General features: G+C 38.5%; 2 protein-coding genes across 2 annotated transcripts; both read right to left on the minus strand.

Moving 5' to 3' along the window:
• Positions 1 to 323: 323 nt before the first annotated feature.
• LOC117923550 (BTB/POZ domain-containing protein At3g22104-like) lies at positions 324 to 3,732 on the minus strand. Its single transcript, XM_034841892.1, has 3 exons — positions 2,892 to 3,732; positions 1,154 to 2,248; positions 324 to 910 (listed from the first exon to the last, which is right to left on the minus strand). The coding sequence occupies exons 1-3, from the start codon at positions 2,952 to 2,954 to the stop codon at positions 467 to 469; spliced, it is 1,602 nt and encodes a 533-aa protein (XP_034697783.1). The 5' UTR covers positions 2,955 to 3,732; the 3' UTR covers positions 324 to 466.
• Positions 3,733 to 5,191: 1,459 nt separating this feature from the next.
• Positions 5,192 to 15,959, minus strand: LOC117923549. The gene is made up of 6 exons (XM_034841891.1): positions 15,681 to 15,959; positions 14,305 to 15,331; positions 14,011 to 14,198; positions 6,546 to 6,582; positions 6,102 to 6,169; positions 5,192 to 5,976 (listed from the first exon to the last, which is right to left on the minus strand). Exons 1-6 carry the CDS (start codon positions 15,779 to 15,781, stop codon positions 5,490 to 5,492), a joined length of 1,908 nt encoding a protein of 635 aa, XP_034697782.1. The 5' UTR covers positions 15,782 to 15,959; the 3' UTR covers positions 5,192 to 5,489.
• Between the last annotated feature and the right edge of the window lie 6,551 nt (positions 15,960 to 22,510).

Genomic DNA, 22,510 nt, shown 5'->3' on the forward strand with positions numbered 1-22,510 from the left:
AGACTCGGCAGTCGGTACAAATATGCCTTAGAAACATCCAATGCTTTGGTTTGGGAGAGATGCCAAAATTGTCTCTACATGTGGCTGAAGCTCTTAAATTTTAAAATTACATTCATGTATGCCCTCTGAATCTTGGAGTTTCCCCCTCAATTTTGCCTCTGTAAGACAAGAACTGGATTCGTTAAACCCACCATTTTACTTTGTGCATCTGCAGGCAAGTTGCCAACTTGGATTTCTCATATGGGAATTGCTCAGAAAGTGAAAAGGACTAAACCTTTGACATTAATGTTTGTCATATTAAAGTAGGGGATGGACAAGTAGGATTCATGAAAAGTAAGAATTGATATTGCAGCTGCTCTCAGTTCATCTTTCCAAAGAAGGAAAACTTTGTTATAATTGTATTAACCCGTTACTTATACTGTACAGATCATTTGGAATAGAGGTAAAAATCAGTGGAAAGTACATATCATGAACAGAGCTTGGGCAAGGATCTGGCTTGTAGTCTTGATTTCATCATGTGTTCCATCCGCGTCTGCATTCCTTTACAAGCCTTCTCCAATTCTATCACCCTCCATTGCATCCCTTGCAAGTGTGCTCTAAGCCTCTCATTCTCGGTAGAAAGTTCGATTTTTCTCACGTGCAGAAGAATTTGATCATGATCCCCTTTCTTGTCCTTACTTCCCTCAATGGTGTAACAAGATGCTGAATAACTGAAATCCTTGAGAGGGTGGGTGTTAGGGAGTAGGCTTTTGAGCTTGGTTTGCTGAGAGGTGATGACAGCTTTAGCTGCTGCTCTTGATGGAAGTTTTGAGTTTCGAGCTAGGTGTCTCAAAGCTTCTGGGGAGAGCTTCTCATAGTTGAGTGCACAGCATACTGTCATCTTTTCTTCTTCACTTAATCCGCCATGGACCTGTTGAAAAATTCAATTCAATTCAATTCAATTTCCTAACAACTCTTGCATCCTCGAATTGGCAGAAAGTATAAAAAACCAGTTTCTCAACACAACTGAACTAAAAATTTAGAATTCTCCATGTTTCTGAGTAGTGTTGGCACATACATAACCAAGTAGCATAAGTAGCTACGTTGTAAATTCAAAGCAGATCAAGTAAATTTCATTTACTAGCATAAGAAATTCTGCAGAAAAGCATCATACCTCTAGATAGATGTCTGTAGCTTGGTAAATACCATCATAAGAGTCTCTTGCAGAATCTGGCAGGGCAGCAACTAACGCCACAAACTTGGTAGGTTTCAGACTGAAATCTGGGGCTACTTCAGCAATGTACAAGTCCATCAAGGCAGCAACCTTTTTCAATTGAGTTGATGAAAATTGACCTCCAAGAAATGATTTCAGCAACCTCAAAACCAGATTCACATAGTATATACAACCCCTGCCATGAGGAGATGGAACGAGCAGATTATCCAATGTTGCTTGGTCCAGCTGCGAACCGATCAGACTCTCTAATATGTTCTTGCAACATTTGCTTACTTTCAAACTCAAAGCCATCCGAAGAATATCATATAACCCTTTGCAAGAAACAGAGCTCCTATCTAGCGATGAAAGCAGAGTGACTACAACCTCTGTGGTTTTGCTCTTTTCAGCTGGTCCAGCAATAAAAAATCTGGATTTTTGGTAATAAAAGAGGAACCGACTTAGTGTAACATGATCCAATTTCTGGGATACCATCATTTTTACCACCTTATCAATCAAATCAGCATTCAAAAACACGAGATCTTCAAACCACCAAGTTGTGCGAGACCAGCTGTTTTTCACGCTGTCGGTGCTTCTTGTGTCACTGGAAAGCTGAAAACTAGAGCAGCCTGAGGATGGAGTACATGGGCTCACAACACTGGGCAAAGCAAGCCTCCCCACAAGTGAATCCAAGATTTTCTGAAGCAAACATGAAGAATTCATGGCTGGAAGTAAATCTTGGCACTGTTTCAAAGCTACTAGGAGCTGGGACCAAGTCCAGGAGTTGATCTCTTCAAGGGATTTCTCAGTTTGGTGTAATAAACTGGGTGTTCCAGAGAAAACTTGGTCCATTTCCATGAAACAGGCAGCACAATTTAGCAGGACGGCATTAAAGGGACTTATCTCAGCTCTACCATTGTTATAGCAGAACCTTGCAATGAGCTCAAAACCCTCCGCCCCTCCTGGAAAGTCAGGTAGTATCACTTTCAGGGTCCCAGCCTTGCTTGTCAATCCACTGAACAATCTGCTCAGTTTACTCGAGAAAGTTATAAGAATTTTCTGCAAATATTTATGACAAAACAGAGTTGAACAGTCATAAAATCTCCAAATAAATTAACTAATCTCAAACTCAGGAAACAAAATCCAGATACACTGAAAAAAATGGATTAAATTAGATAAAAGTAAATATGAAATCATATCTACAAACCTCCTAAGATTGGTTTGTCAAAAATACAGGAATTTTTTTGTGAGAAAGACCCAACAACCTTCACATTGAAGAACCTTTCAATGTTTGCCGACCCGACAAAAGCATTAAATTCATCAAAAATTAGCCGAAATCCGCGTAAGAAAACAAGGGAATATTGCACTCATACAGCTAAATTATGGTGAGAGGTCATTATTAACAATAAATTGCGGGTGGACCTGATTTCACTAGAATCTAATGGCCGGAGAGAAATCTTTAACTTAAGTAAAAGACCAAGTCCATGCTTCACTCACCACGAACTTAAGAAAAATCATTCCTGTTTTATAGATCAGAAACAGCCATGGCTGCTACAATAAATAAGGAAGGTGCGGTTTCAATATCCATCAAGTTCACGTTGAAAGAAACTGTTGTAACCACAACCAAAAGCAAACCAACAAGAGTGCAACCGTGCAAGCCACAGAGCAGGAAGGAAGAAACAAAGTAGAGCAGAGGAAGTACCTTATCCAGTAAGAATGTCTCTTCGCCGTTGACATCCACTTCAAGATCACAGCAGAACCCCATGGTTCAAATACACCAGAACTTAAACGCTTATGCAACTTAGAAAAGTTTCAGATCGACCCAACAAAGAGAAGAGCTACGAACATTCATATCCTGACAGGGTGAGAATGAAGCTGAAAAAGGTAGTTTCCCAGCTTTGCTCAGTCAATGAGTGCAGATGCAGTGTTTGTTAGTACACAGTCAATGGAGAGAATAAGAAGCAATGAAGCGTTTTACTTAACAAACAAACATATAAACAAACAAGAGTAGCTGCATATAGTTATCAGAATTAAATAAAGAAAAAGAAATAAAGAAGACTCCTAACCCAAGACACACCAAACCTTCTTAGAAGTGAGCAAGTCCCCGAGGTGCATTGGTAAAAGGTCACTTGACACTTAATGCATTTATATTGACCTTCTGTTCTTGTGGAACAGACAAAAAATTAGGTTAATGGGTTATTCATCCTCTGTACAAAAACTTTTGCTATGGGGGTGATATTGTGGATAAGTGGGGGATACTCAGAACTACAAGCTCAGAACACTAGCATTTTCCATGGCCCATGATCACAAATCTTTTACATGTGATGATTTCACTGACTGCATTATACTTTTCCATTCCACATTCCGTTACTTTCGCCGCCAATTTCCGTAGTGGATTGACTCTGACTCAGTGGCAGGGAACTGATGCTGGATTCCACTAAAGGAGGGGGCCGGAATGCTTTTCACAAAATGGATTGGATATGCAATGGGTTTGTTCAGGATCCATGTGTGCTGTCTATATCCAAATCATTAACATTAGGGTGAAGTCCGTATGAAGAGAATACTACCCAAATCGAATCTAATAATCCATGAAGGACTGAGATCTGAGGTCTAGATCAGAGTGCAGCTTAGCAGGAGTTAATAAAGCTTGGGTTTGATCATGCACAAGGAAAAAGCCATGTCCTTTTAGAGGGTCAAAAGCTAGGCTAAGCCAGGTCATGGTGACCTATAGTTTTTATGACATGAGAGAATTCTCAAGCCCATTCAGCCCAAGCGCCCAAGCTTCCGACAAAGGCCAGGCCTGACGAAAATGCTGTACATACTATTTTTTTTTCTTTTTTTTTCTTTTTTTTTTTTTAAAAAAAAAAAAAAACCCTTTTCCCTGCCATGCCGGATATTCTAGTATAATCAATGCCCGTGTTGTTACTTGTTACAACATTTTTGGGATACAGATGATTGTAGAACAAAGGAAGAATGTGATAAAAACAATTTTGAGAGTTCTAAAATCATAATTTTTAATTTCAAAGATGATGATTGTGATTTTGATAGAGTTTCCACTTGAAATGTTTTTAGTTGAAATATTTTTTTCTAAAAATATGTTTTTAGAAAATTCATTTGTCCATATATTTATCTAAAAATCATAATAAATATTGATAACAATATTAAAATTTTGGCATCTACAAAATTTACAATATTTGAAGCATGGTTTAATCAAATTTATATGCTCGCTAACAAATAAATGAATTTTTTTATAACATTCATTTAATCAAGTTTAAAATTTTTTTGAACTATTTCAATTGTTCACATTTTTTAGTTATTTTAATTACTTAGGATTCTTTATAACATTTATTTGTTTTAACTATTTTTAGGGAATAATCCATGTATTGTTTTATATTAAATTATCATTCATATGGTATTTGAAAAAAAAGAGAGATTAAATTTGTAAAATAAATTATTTTGAAATTTAAGTTATTTCTGTTATCAAATAATTAAATTCAAACAGTAAACAATTTTCACTTAATATATACTTAATTTTCAATTATATAAAAAAATACCTATAGTACATCCAAATCTTAAGTAATATAACCATAATACAAAAGTATGATAATATATAGTAAAATTTTCCATTTTTTTTCCCTTTCTCCTATTTAATTTATTCGGCAACACAAAATAACATTAATTTCCAAAATTAAGATTTAGACGATGTTTTTTTTAATTTAATTCTAAATAGAACTTAAATATTTTGATTTTTTCTATGTAATAAAAAATCTATAATAAATCATGAAAAAAAACGATGTAAAATTTGAAAGTAAATCATTTTAAGCAAAAAATTAGAAATTCAAACACCCTCTTATTGACAACAAAAATGGAATATACCAGTCTCATGCCTCACTCCACATTGGATTGTGTAGAGGCAAGAACCTGATTCTCCTTAAAATTAGGCATAAGAGAAAAATACAATATTTGAGATGACATGCATAAATCACTCTGGCATATCATGAATTCATTGTGTAATTCAACCTATAAAAGCTTCATTTTCAAATTAAATAGTCAAATAAATAAGTATTCCTTCTTAAAGGATGAAAAACCTTAAGTCTTAAGGAGATAAAATAGGAGGGAAATACAGCCCAGGTTGCCAATCCTTGTTTTTCTTTAACAATCCTTTATCTGAAAAGGAAAAGAAAAGAAAATTCAGGTGCAGGCTAAGGCATCTCCACACCCTAAGCGCCACTTGAGCGATTAACAAGCATCTCCGCTACCAAGTAATGGCCAACTGCCCACCCAACCACAATAAGGGATCTTAGTAACCATTAATCTGAGGCCTTGGGCCTGAACCCATCAACCTTGAGAAAGGCATCTGGCCCCGGCCAGGGAGGGCCCTTTGGGTAGACAATCGGTCAGTTGTCTTCTGATCTGAGACTGAACTTGAGAATGCTTGGGCAAGCTCAACAGCTGAAGCTACTTTACCGTATCTCAGGCCATTAGCATCTGGAGAAGCTGGCCTTGGCTGCTCAGCCGGCTTGCGCCAGGTCTCTGGTGAAGGCAGCCTGTCCTGCTGCTGATGCTGCTGTGGTTTCGGCTTTTCTGTCTCCCTGATGTTCTTCCTGTTATCATTACGCCAGTTCCTCCTCTGCACATCAGTTCTGTCAGCTTCTACCCTGTGATCCTTCCTCTCAGCAGTCTTTCCAATCCTATCATCAAGAGGAAGATTCGTGGTCTTTTCACTCAAACGAGTGGGAACCGCATTCCCAGGAATCATGTCACTCTTGGGACCATCATGTTTGACCCTTCACATAACAATTAGTAAGGCAAATATTAAGAAATAACCCACATAAAACATACCATTCGAACACCAAATGCATCCCATGAAGAGTAGTTCCCTACAAAATGAAATTTAAGAATGACTCCCTACCTAATGGAAGATTGACCTACATCATGGTTGTTGATAGCAACCTCATCAATTCCCCGCTCTTTCAGAACCTGAGAGAAGGTTTAATTATTCCATCAAGTGAAGATAATAAGTCTTAATGACTTCATAAAGACACCATAATGGTCAAATGAGAAGGCATGAGAGAGAGAGAGAGAGAGAGATAACACCCATATTTTCTAACAAGAACAGCTAAAGAAAATCAATGGAAAAAATTTTTAATGGAGAAAAAAAGAACAGTTAAAGAAATCAATGCAAAAATTTTGTTATTTGAACATCAAAATGCAAATCTTAGGGAATTTCTATTTTCTTTTATCATCTTGCAAGGTAGAATTGAACCCATGGTGTCTGCTCCATGGCAGCCAAGGCACTGTAGGTGTAAGGAACTTCAACTCTTAACATCTTAAAATGACAGAAAAGACTACTTACCAGTTCTCGTGGGCGAGCGCCACCAAACAATGTGTTCCTGCACCAGTCAGATATCACAACCTGTTACTTATTGATGCCAGGGAAAAAAACCCACAATCTAGTAGAATAAAATCCCCATAATTTGGGGGGACCATCTTTGCCTGTTTTGAGAAGGTGACCAGACATCCAATACAATTAAGTTATAATCTACTGAATGCCTACACTTGAGAAAAGCTTCTGTTGCAGGAATTGATACAAAACTTGACATGCACAAGATGGCTCAATTTAACTTTTCTAATAGAACTGTTTATGCAGGGAAAAAAATCTTTCTAATACAACCATAACAGCAGGAGATTGTTAGTCCAAGAGCTGAGAATTTGACTCGAATAAGATAATAACTGAGTGAACTTGCTTTATCTATCTATCTATCTATATATATCTTTGTATGTGTGTGTGTGTGTGTGTTAATTTTTTAAAAGGCAAACAAGAAAAAAGAATAAATTGAAAGCACCAAGCAAAAAAGGGGCAGGGGCTCAACCTAAGTATGTATGTGCATATATATATATATATATATATATATATATATATATATATATATTTATGTGTGTGTGTTAATTTTTTAAAAGGCAAACAAGAAAAAGGAATAAATTGAAAGCACCTAGCAAAAAAAGGGCTCAACCCAAGCACATTGGGAATGGGTGAACTTGCTAATTATCAAAGGAGGATGGTTTCATAGAAGAACAGAAGCCTAAATGAGCAGCCTTTAAACCAATTGATCGGGCTAACATAATACAGAACCAGGTTTGATGACTGACTAACCCAAGTGCACCACTTCTAACAAACTTCATTTCTATTATAAAAGAACACAAAAGAAACAGACAGAAGAAAAATACAATTGTTCTGGGGAAAAGAACATAAAAAGTATGTAGCTTCAGAACTAAAATTTGTGATGGACTCTCTAATTGTTGGGACTTTAGGAGGGAAGTGGTGGTAAATATGAGATCTCTACAATGGAAAGATATTGTGAATCAGTAAGATGCTGAAAGGACATATGTGCTCATATATGTAGTAAAAAAAATGGCAAGTCATGTTTAGTAGTTGAGAGGTATTAACCATTATGTGAAGAATAATACATGTGCCTTTAGGCATCAAGGCATCATACATAAGGTCAAATCTTGCGTACAAACTACCAACTATGAAGTGGTGGTTGCTATGGTAAATAAGCACTACACACATTTTTCTTTAAATGTTAGCAGCAAAGACATTGGAAGTGTCTAAATGGTGCCAGATCATTAATTAATTGTTGGTCATGTCAACCAATGCTAAAACATGTTAATCATTTGTTAGCCTGGTATACATAGTGGATCCTAGCATATAAGCTTTTAGGATAGTTGGCAGTTTAACATGGCATCAGTGTTATAATTAACTAGAGGTCTTGAATTTGCTGCTTATTCTCTCATCTATTAATCTATACTTGTTACTGTTGATTTGGCTCTCTATCATATGGTATCCATTCAGATATTTTGCCCGTCTTTAAAAGCTTGTTTTCATCTTTTTTCCCATGCATGTCTTTCTGGCTACCATTCACTTTTTTTGTTTAAAATTCTTGCCCATATGAAATACACATTTCTCTTGGGAAACATGTTCTAGAAAGAGCATTCAAAGTCGTCCTGTAAATTCATATAGCAATTTGACTGCTACATGTAGATTTCTATTGAACTCGTAAACTCTGCTTTAATTTTAGAAACTTCATGGAAAGGGGAAAAAAGAAAACAAAAAGGGCCATCATAAGAAACGTCAATTCCTCTCACATGGTTGATGGAAACTATAGGGAAAAAAGAGTAGGAGAATCATACATTTTCAAACTTGTCATTATCTTTTCTAAAAAAAATAAGAAAATGGGGAAAAGAGGGGACAGATTTTTTATTTTTAAGGTATACGGGGCATTGTGGTTCAAAATTGTTTTATTTTTCTTCTTTCCTTCCTTTTTCCTATCCTTTCCTTCTCCCTTCTAGTATCCTTTGGTTCATGGTTTATGAGATCCAAATGGAGCTGTAAAGGGCAACTGCAGTCATCATTCCTATACGACAGTAAACATACTACTCGGCATCAAAATTTTAATGGAAGGGGAAGGAACTGAGAAGGGAAAGGCACGCCCACCAATAAGAAAGCCTCATATACAAATTGAGTAGAAGTCAAGAGCATAACAAGCAGCTCAAAATTCAAGAACATAAACATTACACAGCCTTGAATAAGAAACCACAACAAGGTTTCCATACCTATAGTCATAAAAAAACAGATAAATCAGATAACAAGCAAATAAATTCTAAACTAACACCATGGGTTTCTCATGTGGTTCCGATGTTTGGATTGTGTGGAAATGCAGGGCAAGAGGTTAGGGATGAAGCTGAAGGAAGTTCACATGCTGGAGAAAGCGTGAGGAGAGACAACTGGTTATGCAGAACCCAGTGTCTGATGTGCTGGTTGAGTGTGGTGGAAGTAATAGGGGTGCAGAAGGTGCAGGTGGTAGGCCTGCTAAGGGTACTGTTCTGGAGTCAAAGAAAGGTGGTCTAGGGACCGGGCCAGCTGGCAGTGTGGAGGAAGAGAGAAAAGGTGAAATGGGCCACAGTAATTTTGCATGACAAGCCCACAGTTAGTGCATGTTGAGGCTGAGGGGTCCAAATCCATGAGGTTTTTGGAAGCGGGCTGGGATGTTAGGCTGACCCTTTCTCCTAAAGGGTCTAGGGCTCCTCTACAGCCTTCCGTGGAAGAAGTGTGGAGGGTGATAGAGGTGCCGGCCAATGGAGACTTGACTTGCTAACAAGCCGATTGATGCTCGCCGACGAGGTGCTGACGGTGGAGGCTTCCAAGTACCCTGTCTCTCACTCTCAACCTCTCTTTTCTTTGGGGTTATAGGGTGTCTCTTCTTCTACTCCTTTCTTGTTGCCCATTGAGGCTTTAGGGGTGCGGGAGGAGGGGTTTGTTGCGGCGGATGGCTTTAAGGCAACGAGAGAGGATTGTGACCCTCTACCAGTAGTCTTGGCAGAAGATAGTGCCTCGGTCCTTGATAGTCGGTAGGAGCTCTTTTGCAGCCTAGTGGATTGGGGGGGTCTCGTCTAAGCTTGCACTTGTCCCGATTGGGGCGGACTTCCTAAGGCCTCTGGAGGCAACGATTGATTATCAAGAGAAAGAAGGGGAGCGGAACCCTGAAGGGGAGCGGAACCCTGTCCGGCCTTAGGTTTGCTCCCCAATGGTCACCAGTTCCTGTCCCCTTAGGGCCACTGGAGGTTTACCCAGTCGTTAACTTCAGGGCCCCATGGGATTAGTCGAGGTGAGCGCAAACTAGCCCGAACATCCACGGTTTTATATATATATATATATATATAAAAAGAGGAGCGGCTAGAAGGGTGGTACTTCAGTTGTCTCGCTAAGTTCAGTCAGTGCCTTGGCATGCCAACGAAAGGCTTTGAAGATGAGATTTTGTACCTTATTAGGAGGATGAAGGAGAGAATTGACCAAAGGGGGCCAGAAGGGGCTACTAGAAGGGCGAGGTCCATGTCTTCTAAATTTGAAAGGGAACTCAAGAAGTTAGAGTGGACAATGAGTTATAAGAGAGCAAGAAACGATAGCGGATTGGACAAATCTGATGGGGCTTTTATTTTGGGGCACTAATGAAGATAAGAATGTTATCCTGGAATGTAAGAGGGGCAAACGACAGGAACAAAAGGAAGATAATAAAGTCCTTGATCAAATCAAAGAGGGTGGATGTGGTTTGTTTGCAGGAAACAAAATATAAATGATGACTATTGGACTTGTGTGTAGTCTTGGGGTGGGAAGGTGTTTAGGTTGGAGTGCAATCAATTCGGGGGGTGCAATAGGTGACATTCTAGTGTACTAGGATAGCAAGGTGATGGAGTTAGTTGGTTTGGAAATGGGGGCCTACTCGATTCCGTGTTGCTTCAAGAATTGTGAGGATAGTGTTTTGTGGGTGTTTACTAGTGGGTATGCCATGGTTTGCAAAAGAGACAAGGAGAACTCCTAGGATGAGCTTGGGACAATAAGAGGATTATGGAGTGACCCTTGGTGTGTTGGTGGGGATTTTAACCTAATAAGGTTCCCTGGAGAGCGCGATAGAGAAGGAGGGCAAACTTCAACCATGAGGAGATTTTCAGAGGTGATAAAGGAGCTGGAGTTGAGGGGCTTTCCTCTGCAAGGGGGGTCCTTTCACTTGGAGGGGTGGGTTGGATAACCAATCCCAATCTAGACTTAATTGGTTTTTTATGATAGAAAATTGGGACAATTTGTTTAATGGGACCATGTAGTATTTTCTACCCAGATCGGTTTCTAATCATTTTCCCATTTTGCTTGATGGGGGAAGCCTAAGGAGGGGACCCTTTCCTTTTAGATTTGAGAATATGTGGTTGAAGGAAGAGGGGTTCAAAGATTTGCTTAAGAATTGGTGGGTGGGCCTTAATTTTAATGATTCCGCTAGCTTTGTTTTAGATGCAATTTGAGAGCTTTAAAAGCAGTCTTGAAGTCCTGTAATAAAGACATGTTTGGTTTCATTGAGGCTAGAAAGGGAGAAGTCTCAGTCAAGTGGCATTATAGGATGAAAAGGAGAAGGGTACAACCCTAAACCTGGAAGAGTTTGAAGCTAGAAAGGAGGCAATGGAGGCTTAAAAAAAAGTGGATATTTAGAGAGGAAATCTCTTGAAGATAGAAATCAAGGGAAGTGTGGTCGAAGGAGGATCACTACAACACTAGTTTTTTCCATAGGATGCCGAATGCACATAGAAGAAGAAACCGGTTACCTAAGGTGAAAGTGAATGACAGTTGGCATACCAAGGAGAATGAGATAAAAGCTAGTGTGGTTAGGGCATTTCATAATCTCTTTTCCGAGGAAGGGGGGTGGAGACCTAGTTTTGATGGGTTGACTTTTGAGGATTTAGATAGCCATAAGGCTAAGAAGCTGGAGCTTCCTTTTTCGGAAGAAGTGGTGTTCGCTGCTCTCTTTGATTTGGGCAAGGACAAAGCACAAAGTCCAAATGGGTACACCATGGCATTTTTGGCTTTTCAGTTGGGAGTTTGTGAAGGAAGGGGTGTTGAGTTTTTTCTAGGGAGTTCCATGAGGGAGGCAGATTTGTTAAGTCTTCAAATGCAACCTTCTTGGTTCTTGTTCCAAATAAAGGAGGTGTTGAAGACTTGAGAGATTTTAGGCTGATCAACCTAGTAGACAACCTCTATAAGTTGTTGGCTAAGATGTTAGCCAATAGACTTAAGAAGGTTATGGGTAAAGTGATCATGAAATCTCAAAACGCTTTTGCGGAGGGTAGACAGATTTTAGATGCAATTTTGATTGCAAATGAGGCTATTGACTCAAGGTTGAAAAGCAATGAAAGTAGTGTTCTTTGCAAGCTTGATATAGAGAAAGTGTATGATTATGTGAATTGGAACTTCTTGTTTTTGGTGCTAAAAAAGATAGGCTTTGGGGAGAGATGGATTAAATGGGTAGAATGGTGTATCTCAACAGCGAAGTTCTCCATTCTAGTGAATGGATCCCCATCTGATTTTTTTCCAAAGTTCGAGAGGATTGAGAAAGGAGATCCCCTCTTCCCTTATTTATTTGTGATCACCATGGAGGTTTTTAGTTGTCTCTTGAAGAGGGTGACAAGTGGTAGCTACTTGTCTAGGTGGTGGGTGAGAGGTAGGGGTGGTGGTGGGATTCAAATCTCTCATTTATTATTTGTTGATGATATTTTGGTGTTTTGTGAGGCGTCACTGAACCAGATGACTTTTCTAAGTTGGCTTCTTATTTGGTTTGAGGCTTGTTCTGGTTTTAGAATCAACTTGGAAAAAAGTGAGCTAATTCTGATAGGAAGGGTAGAAAATATTAATGACTTGACCTTGAAGTTGGGGTGTAAGGTGGGCGGTGTCCCTTCCCACTACCTGGGTCTTCCTTTGGAGGCTCCTTTCAAATATGTAATAGTTTGGGATGGTGTTGAAGAGAGATTCCGAAAAAGGCTAGCCATGTGGGAAACACAATATATCTCAAAAGGAGGAAGGCTCACTTTAATTCATAGCACTCTTTCTAGCATGTCAATCTATTCCATGTCTCTTTTTTGCATGCCAAGGCAGGTGAGGTTGAGGTTGAGGTTGGAAAAATTCAAAGAGATTTTCTTTGAGGTAGTGGGGCTCTTGTGCAAAAATTGCATCTAGTAAGGTGGAAAACAGTCAGTTTGGAGAAAAAGAAGGAAGGATCGGGTGTGAGGAATCTCTTTGCAATGAACAAAGCCTTCTTATGCAAGCAGAGTTAGCGGTATGCCAATGAAAGAAAGGCCCCTAGAAGCAAGTCATTAGTCAAAAGTACGGAGAAGATGATGGGGGGTGGCGTCCATGTGAGGTGAGTGAGAGGTATGATGTGGGGCTATGGGAAGCTATAAGAAAGGAGTGGCATATTTTGAGTAGCAAATTGGCCTTCCAAGTGGGTAATGGTCAGAGATTGTGATTCTGGAGGGACAAGTGGCGTAGAGATGAGCCACTTTGTGAGTCCTTCTCTTCCTTACTTGCCCTCTCCTTATCTAAAGAAGCTTGGGTGGCAGATGTTTGGAACCCCGAAGGTGAAGAGGGTGGTTGGACCCCTTGGTTCTCTAAGGCCTTTAATGATTAGAAATTGGAAACTGTGGAATGTTTTTTGCTAAAGATTCAAGCAACTAGGGTGCACAAGGATATGGGTGACAAAGTGATTTGGATAGCCTCAAGGTGTGGGAACTTTTCGTTCAAAACTCTCTATTCTATTTTGGAGCCCGGAGACACTCTTTTGTTCCTTAGTAGCAGGATTTGGAGATCCTGTGCTAAGGTGGCTTTCTTCGCTTGGGGGGCAACTTAGGGGAATGTCTTAACTCTGAACTAGATCCAAAGGAGTGGGTTTTATTTGGAAAATAGATGATTCCTTTGTTAGTCTAAAGTAGAAACGGTCAATCATATTCTTCTTTGAATCTTTACTATGCAAAATCGCGGGTTCTTGGGCATTTGTTCTTTTCCCTCTTTAAGGTGTCTTAGGTTCTTTCCTGCTTGGTTAAGGAAAGTCTTTTTGGGTGGCATGGGTCCTTCATGGGTAAAGCCCATAAAAAGGCTTGGTAAGTGGCCACTTGATGTATATTTTGGACAGTGTGAAAGGGAAGGAACTTGTTAGTGTTTGACAATGAAGAGTAATCGGTCCAAAGATTAAAAAATTCTTTTGTATGTAATTTATGATCTTGGTTTAGGGTATCTGTAGATATGAGCCCTAATTCTCTTGTTAGCTTCATTGATTGGTTAGGTTCAAAGTAAAGGCAGGTGATTTTTTTGCTTTTTTCCCTTTCCCTCTATGGTGAACCTTTAGGCTTTTGCTGTATACTTTATTCAGCTCACCCTATACTAACAACATGTTGATAAGGCAACTCATAACAAGTAGTATTAATAAAGAGTTCCAAAACAAGGTACTGACCTTTCTCTTTCAACATTTCCTTCCAATCTTTCAAGAGACTGTGTCCGGGGCTTTAAATTCAATTTTGGACGCTCTGCTGCACGACTCTCTGTCTCAGTTCCAGCTAACCCTGTTCTTGCAGGATTCGTATTTCCATATAATTCAGTAACAGTTTCAGCATGAATAGGGTCACTTGACCAATTGTGCCCCTAAATTACCCAAATGAAGAGAGCTCAGTGCAATGAATATACTGGAGACTTCAAAAAATATAAAAGAGAATTTCAAAAAATCATCATATAGGAACCAAACTGGTACCAGCTTATAATCATTAACGGGTTGCTCCAAACCGTCCAACCGCTTTGATGCAGGAAGTAACTTCAGCTTGGGTCTCTCTGCTGCATCTGAAGGCACTGGTGGCTGGAATTCAGACCTACCAGATTTTCCATTGGTAGGAGACACCTGAACCCCATCATTGTAAGATTGAGGGTTCCTCTCTTTTGCTTCTCGATGTATATTAGACCTAGCACTCCCATAGACTGTTACATCCCTGCCACCAGCCCAAAACCCATCTTTGATAGTCAAACCCCTTTCAGCATGCCTTGCTAATGATGCATCATAATGTTCCCCCCCGTTCACCACATCCATCCCATTTAAGGCATAATTATCAATACCACCCTTGGTGTGCAAGCTACTCTCAGTTTCAGAATGTCTAATAACCTCAACATCTGGCTGATGATGGACTGAGTGCTTTGACTGCCATCTACCTGAAGATACCTTTTCAAGGGCACTTGCTTGAGCAAACTTTGATTCAGCAACAGACCCAGACCAGGCAGACTGCCCAGGCTCAGCAATGCCAACAGCCTCTTTCCTAGCAGCCCATGCATTTGGATAAGAGCCAGAAACAGCCTGCCCACCATGACCCATCGAATTCCCAGGAATCACCCCCACGTGAGCTGACCCCCCTTGAGTTGCCTCAGCCAATCTTGCTGAGTAAGAACTTGCAGAAGCACTTGGCAACTGTGAGACCGGAGTTGAAACCTGTCGCCCTGCCAACCTCCCTGAGGATGTATAATCTGTCTTTGGTTCCACACGAGTCAGCGGAACATTAATATTTTCATCACTAACAGTTCGCCGTGGGGCTGATACACCATCTAAGGGCTTCCGCTCATCCTCGTCAAAATTCCTACCAATGTGTACTGTATGAGCAAGGAATGGAGTTTTGTCATCAAAATTTCTGGTCGCTGGGGAAGAGTTGGGTCGGGAACGATAATCGGGCCTTCCCGTAGGGTTTCCCCAAGATGTATGGCGGTCAAACCCAGAACGATCCGAAGGCCTCACCACTCTGCGAAACCCAATGAACATTAACTAGGCTTTTACACAGAAAGAAACAATTATTAAAAATGAAAAAAGAGAGCTTGAACCAGGGCATAAAGCATAAAAATTTCACAAATTGAAAGTTCCATTTTTTATAGCTGAAAATTTTTCCAGGAAAACACACGGGAAAACTGATAAGACAATCAGATCTAAAAGCCATGTAAGCCGAAACACCAAGATAGAGAAAGAAATCAACTCACATAAAAGAATAAATTATTTCCAAAAAACAAATAAGAATCACAAAATCAGAAATCGAGATAGATTCGATAATTAATAAAAATAAGAAAAACAATTAGAAAAGAAGAAGAAGAACATACGCGCCAGGAGCAGAGGGGAGAGGAATATCGGAAGGGATAGAGCCGCCATGAAAGTCCTTAAGGGTCATAGTTGAGCCGCCGAATGCCTTCTTCTTCGACATTCTCACCGCTCTCTCACTCTCTGTGGATTTTGTTTTCCTGTGAACTGGGATTTTAGATAAAAAAAAGTGAGAAACCCCGATCCACAGATGAGATGCCGAGAGGAGGAGTGGTAGGAAACCGGTGGGTTTACGGTTTGCCCTTCGTTCCCAAACACCCGTCTTGATAGGTTTCAACTTTCAGGTCTGGACCCCAACCATGGGCCTTTCTAGGCTTTCCAAGTATTGTTTTTTAAATTAAAATAGTCTTAAAATATGTTTTTTTTTTTTTCTCTTTTTATATATATAAACACAGTTGTATAAGAATTTTCCTTGAGAATAAATTATTTTTTAAATCAATTGGAAGCCTTTTTAGTTTTTTTTTAAAATATGTTTTGAATAATAATTAAAAAATAAAAATTATTTTAAAATTTTTCATTGCAAATAACTACCTTAACATTTTAAAAAATAAGTTAAAAAAAATATTTTTCATATTTAAATTTTTATTTTTATTTAATCAATTAACTTTTCATGGTTTAGCTCTTAAAACTTTTCATGGGACTCAAGCCTTGAAATATTGATCACCTCGCAACAACTAGCATCGGATAGATTCAATATATTATTAGTGGCATGATTTGAACTAAGGACCATATATTATTTATTAATATTAGCAATATTAACTAATATTAAAAATGATGTTAACATATTTAATTTGAATACAGGTGTAATATTAAAATGATGATATATTCAATTATTTAAGGATATAAAAGGAAAGATGGTATAAATATAATTGTTATTATTTATTGTAAATATTTTCAACAACCACTTAAATAAAATTCAAAAATAAGATAATTAAAATTAATTATTCTATTAAAATTTTGAGACCACATATTGGGCATAATGTATAAGAATATGGAGGAATTGCGAGATGTAATAAATAAAATACATGTATTTTTTTTTTTTTAATGTTGTTATTAGGTTAGATTGCTTCACCACTCAGCTTCCACAAACAATATGCTGAACAAAAATATGGCCACTTGCTCTAAGAACAAACATATATTCTCACAAATAATGATGATGATGTCATATGACCCCATGAACAAATCTTTCTAAAATTTATAAGTAATTGGGAATTTTGACCCATGTTGCCATGCCCCACTCTCTTAATTTCTTATTATTTTGATTTATTATTTTTTTAATCGCCCACTTGGGATTGAATTGAAATAATCACTTTGTCTTCACAAATAAGATATTTTCTTAATTTTACTCTTGAGAATTCTCAATGAGTGTGTTTTAAGATTTTTTAATATAAAACCTTATTTTTAAGAGATAATTTAATATATGGTGGTATTCTCTTATCGATATGGATAAATATGCGATATTAAGGACGAATGTTTTTAAAATTACTTTGTTAAGAGAGAGTTGAGTCAATGTACCTAAATTCAATTTGACAAATACTTCTCTTTCTTTCTCTTTCTTAAATAAGTGAAAAATGATTTATGAAATGATTGTAATATCCGATAAAAGAATCAGATCAATCAATTGAAAAATTTATTAGATCAAGTCATTGATCCAACCGGTAATTCAACCTTCATGATATAGTAATGATATGATTTATATTTTATAAAATTAAAAAAATAATTACAAGGAATTAGACTATATATAAATAATTTAAAACTTTTATCATGTTTCATTTTTAAGATGAAAAACATAAATAAATAAAAAATATAATTAAAATTAATACATATCTAAATTATTTAATCTTTATATATATATAATTTATCTTGTCTTGGGATGAAAACAAAGGTGTTTATATATCAAGAAGAATGGCGTAGGGCATCAAGCAGGACTAAGAATAAAAATCCCTTTGGTTAAGAGTGAAAGAAAGTACGAGGTAATAACAATTATAACCTTAATCATCTCTACATCATTTACTAACATAAAGTTCTCATTAGAGACAATCATCATATCTGAACAATCAAAACCAGCCCTTGTAACCTAACAGTTAAGATAATTTGTCCATATATAAGTTGGTGATTAGAGAATAAGGACAAGGAATTCATGGTGTACAAGACTAGCATTCCAGTTACAACGTATATGCAAATGTCTTGATCCTTATCAATAAGTCCAGAGGTGTAAGGCCAACCACCACAAAAATTCCCTTCTCTGTCTTCATGATTAATTACCATAATTACAAACTAACAACTTGTTATTGTCTACGTCTAAAAGATCATGTCTGTAACAGGAATCCTTACAAACTCTCCATCAAAATAACTAATGTTTGTGGGAATTCAACCATGGCCGCATGCAGTACTGAACTAATATACTTTATGATCTTTTTTGTTCACTATTAATAATAAGAAATATGTTATATATTATTATATAAAAAGGGAAAATCGAGATCGAGGATTGTCAAGGAATCCTCATGATACATAGTTACTACACCATGCATAGGAAGACAAAAGGACAAAGGACATATAACTAGTTATGTGGGTGCAATTATTTTAGCTAAATATGACGGCACCAATAGCTTGGTTTGAGTCGAAGCCACCTAGAAAATATGACGGTTCGGTTGATTTCCAGAGGTTTAAAAAATAGAGAGAGGATGTCAACCTGAGTTTCACGATCTGGTACACCAAACCCACCTCCAAATTGGTAAGCCCAGTGTGCCATGCGGGCAATGTTTGTGATGATATTAACAATGGGTTGTACGTAGCAAAGGAGATGAGGTGATGAAGTATTGGTTAATCTTCTTCCAAGTTTTAATTTTCATGCCTCTAATGTACCTCTTGGGCCATCTCTTTTGGGACATTCATGTCAAACCGTAAAAAACTTTCTATTTTATTCTTCGATTGAATTTCAAGATATAGAGGTACAAGGAGATAATTTAGGATGCTATACTTAGCCTATACAATATCTTCGGCTAAACAGATAGTTGACTCTTAAATTAAGGGATTTCTACGGTTACAATTTCAATAACCCAGTAATTCTAATGACTCACGTCAACACTTCCCCTCAAATTGGTGCATAGATGTCTCTCATGCCCAACTTGTCAAGAGAGTCATGGAAGTTTTTGCTTGAAACTACCTTGGAGGTATAACTGCTAGTTGGTCTTCTGATTTGACAAATGGGAATCAAATGATTTTTTCTTCAAGATTTTGTCTAATGAAATGTCTATCCACTTCCACATGCTTTGTGCAATCATGTTGGATAGGGTTGTGGGAAATGTCAATGGCGGCCTTATTATCGCAAAATAGGTTCATTTCCGAGCTAGGACCAAAGTCAATCTCTATTAGTAATCTTCGGAGCCAAAGAAGCTCACAAAGTCACTTTGCCTTGTCGATGCTTTAGGAAGAAGGTGTGATCTGATTGCTTTAGAGGTACCCATACTTTCTCATAGCCGAACTAAATCGGCCAAACTATGCCCGAGGTGATTGTTTCAATCCATATAATGCTCGCTCCAACTTACATACAATTTTGGCTTCGAAAAAGGTTGTATACCTCGGTGGGATGTCCATGTAGACTTCTTCTTCAAGATCACCATGGAGAAAGGCATTTTTCACCTCGAGTTGGAGTAGTGGTCAATCTAAATTTGCTATGAGAGATAGTAGTACTCTCACATTATTTAGTTTAGCTACTGGTGAGAAAGTCTCTAAATAGTCTACGTCATATGTCAGTGTAAACCCCTTCGCCACAAGCTTTGCCTTGTATCGGTCAATCGATCCATCAACCTTGTATTTTATAGAGAACACCCATTTACATCCCACTAATTTTTTCTCTTATGGTAGAGGAACCAATCTCCAAGTATTATTTTTCTGTAAGGCCTCCAACTCTTCTTGTATTGTTTGTGCCCACTTTGGATCGGCTAGAGCTTCTTCAACACTTCTCGGGATGTGGCAGGAAGACAAGGTGTGTGTAAAGATTTTGATAGGCTCAGAGAGTGCTTGAGTGGTCACATAATTTGCAATTGGGTACTTGGATCTTCTCTCTTCCTCATCAGAAGAATATCTATTAGGTGGTTTCACACGATTGTGTCTGAAAGGCAATATGTAACCAGCAGGAGATCCAAGGTATTATCACATGGAGGAGTGGTAGAGTGGCTTACCTCAGGAGTATTCTCAGTGGGAGAGTCTTCGAGTACTAAAGTGAGAGGGGATTTTCAAGCTCATCATTGATAGGTTCTTCATTCTCGGGTTCATTGGCAAGTTCTTCACTCTCGGGTCCTTTTCCACCTACAACAACTCCCATTTCTACCATATTCATAAGTGGTTATAGCTCCTCATTTTCAATTTCAATTCTTGGTGTCATCTCTCCTCCTGGTGTCATCTCACATCCTAGAGTTATCAACTAATTCAGTTCTTCACCCATAGGTTCCCCCTGAAAAGCTGAATTATTCATCCTGGTTTGGAAGAACGACTCAAACTCAAGGAATGTCACATCCATGGTGATGTAGGTGCGATTGGTAGTAGGGTCATAACACCTATAACCCTTTTTTTTTTTTATGTAAACCATATCCCAAAAAAATGCACCAAACTGCACATGGATCCAACTTGGTACTTTGATTCTTGTGAAGATGGACAAAAACAACACATCCAAATACCCGAGAAGGAAGCATAAGAACTGAGGGCAGAGGAAAATGAGTAGATAAAACCTGTAGTGAAGTCTTGAAATTCAACACTTTGGAAGACATCCGATTGAGCAAGTATACAACAATGACAATTGCATCATCCTAGTGACGACTAGGAACATGTGTGCCAAGGAGTAAAATGCAAGCGATCTCCAAGATATGCCGATTTTTTCTCTCGGCAATACCATTTTGTTGTGGGGTCTGGGAGCAAGATGCTTCGTGGAGTAGACCATGGTGTTGGAAATAGGTTTGAAAGTGTTGATTAATAAACTCTACATCATTGTCGGACCGAAAAACTCGTATCTTGGTTGAGAATTGGGTCTAAATCATGGTATGAAATGTTTGAAAAATAGGAAAGACTTCATCTTTAGTCTTCATTTGATAGAGCCATGTCATGCGAGTACAATCATCGACAAAAATCACAAACCATCGATAACCCGAGAAAGTAGTCATCGGTGAAAGTCCCCATACATCAGAGTGTATTAAGGAAAAATGGACAACATTTTTATTCAAATTTGTCAGATAGGAAATTCTATGGCTCTTAGCCATAGTACATGTATTACATTTAAAGTCTACATTCGGTAAATGTAAAAATATATTCGGAAATAAGTGTCGTAAATAACCAAATGATGGATGCCCCAAACGACGATGCAACAACCAGATTTGTCTTTCCTTGCTACTGACCCAAGTTTGCATGTGATTTGTCTTTCCCGAGCTGAAGTCATCCAAGTAATAGAGCCCCCCTCTTTTAGTACCATGCCCAATGATCTCCTTGTTGAGAATATCCTGAAGAAGAGAAAATGCAAGATATATTAATACTACATAATTAAGTTCTTCAGTAACTTGAATTACTGACATCAGTTTGTTTGATAAAGATGGAACAAGAAGCGTGTGGGAGAGTGAAAGATGGTGATATGGGCACGATTCCAGCCCCTGTGACAGGATATGCCACCCCATTGGCATTAGCAATGCAAACTCGTCATGGCTGTGTTATATGAGAAAAGTCACTCGGGTCAAAGGTCAAGTGATCCGTGGCCCCGGAGTCAATGATCCAGACACCATTATTCTGAGTGTTGGAGTTACACAGAACCTGTCCACAATTACCTCGATCATTGACTGTGGTAGAAGAATCAACCATGGGAATGAGTGATAACTAGGGCTCGGCGATGACCATAGCAGCTCGGCTCGTGCCTTCCTCAGTTGTTGTGTTATCCTTCTTTTTTCGGGATTGCAACTCATGCCACCAGTCGGGGTACCCATGTAGTTTGAAACAAATGTCTCGAGTGTGTTTGGTATTGCCATAATGAGTACACTTTCCCCCATCAGTTTGGCTCTTACTTTTGGTTGATGATCCCAATTTCACCAAAGTTTGTGGCTGGCCAGGTCTAACCCCTTTAGTGGCCATGACAACACCGCTAGAGGCATTCCCGACCCCAGATGTCAGTACAACTTGGTGAGTATCTTCCCTTTTAACATGTGCATAGGCCTGCTCAATAGTAGGAAAAAGCTTCAACTAAAGAACATCACTTCGAATATTATCAAGTTGATCATCTAACCTATCCAGAAAAATATAAATTCTTTCCTCCTGTAGGATGGAGTTATATTTTTGTATATCCGTTGCACACTCTATCGGGTTGGGCCGACAAAAGTCAATCTCGCGCCACAAACCTTGTACATCATTGTAGTATTTTTCAATGGATTCACCTCATTGTCGTATTTGAGTTACACGCCTTCGGAGATCATAAACTTGTGATGTGTCGGATCCATCAAAGTATGTGGTAGCAATAGAATCCCAAACCTACTTGGTAGTTGGGAAGCAAATGAAGTTCCCGACTAAGGAGGATTCCATTGAGTTGATTAGCCACCCATTCACTATAGCATTCTCAATCCACCATTTTCGAAATGATGGATCTGTCTCTAATGGTTGTGGTAAGTCTCCATTGATGTATCCCAGTTTGTCTTTGCCCGAGGTATACATCTCAACAACCTGGGACCATAAGGCATAGTTAGAACCATCTAACTTGATGCCTAGTACTGTTGGGGAATCAATGAAAGGTAATGGTGATGAGGCCTGGGCCCTTGACAAAACCTTTGTCATCTTGGTTGTCAGGTTGTCAAGGATGGAT

Source organism: Vitis riparia, chromosome 10 (assembly GCF_004353265.1).
Source record: "Vitis riparia cultivar Riparia Gloire de Montpellier isolate 1030 chromosome 10, EGFV_Vit.rip_1.0, whole genome shotgun sequence".
Taxonomy (NCBI): domain Eukaryota; kingdom Viridiplantae; phylum Streptophyta; class Magnoliopsida; order Vitales; family Vitaceae; genus Vitis; species Vitis riparia.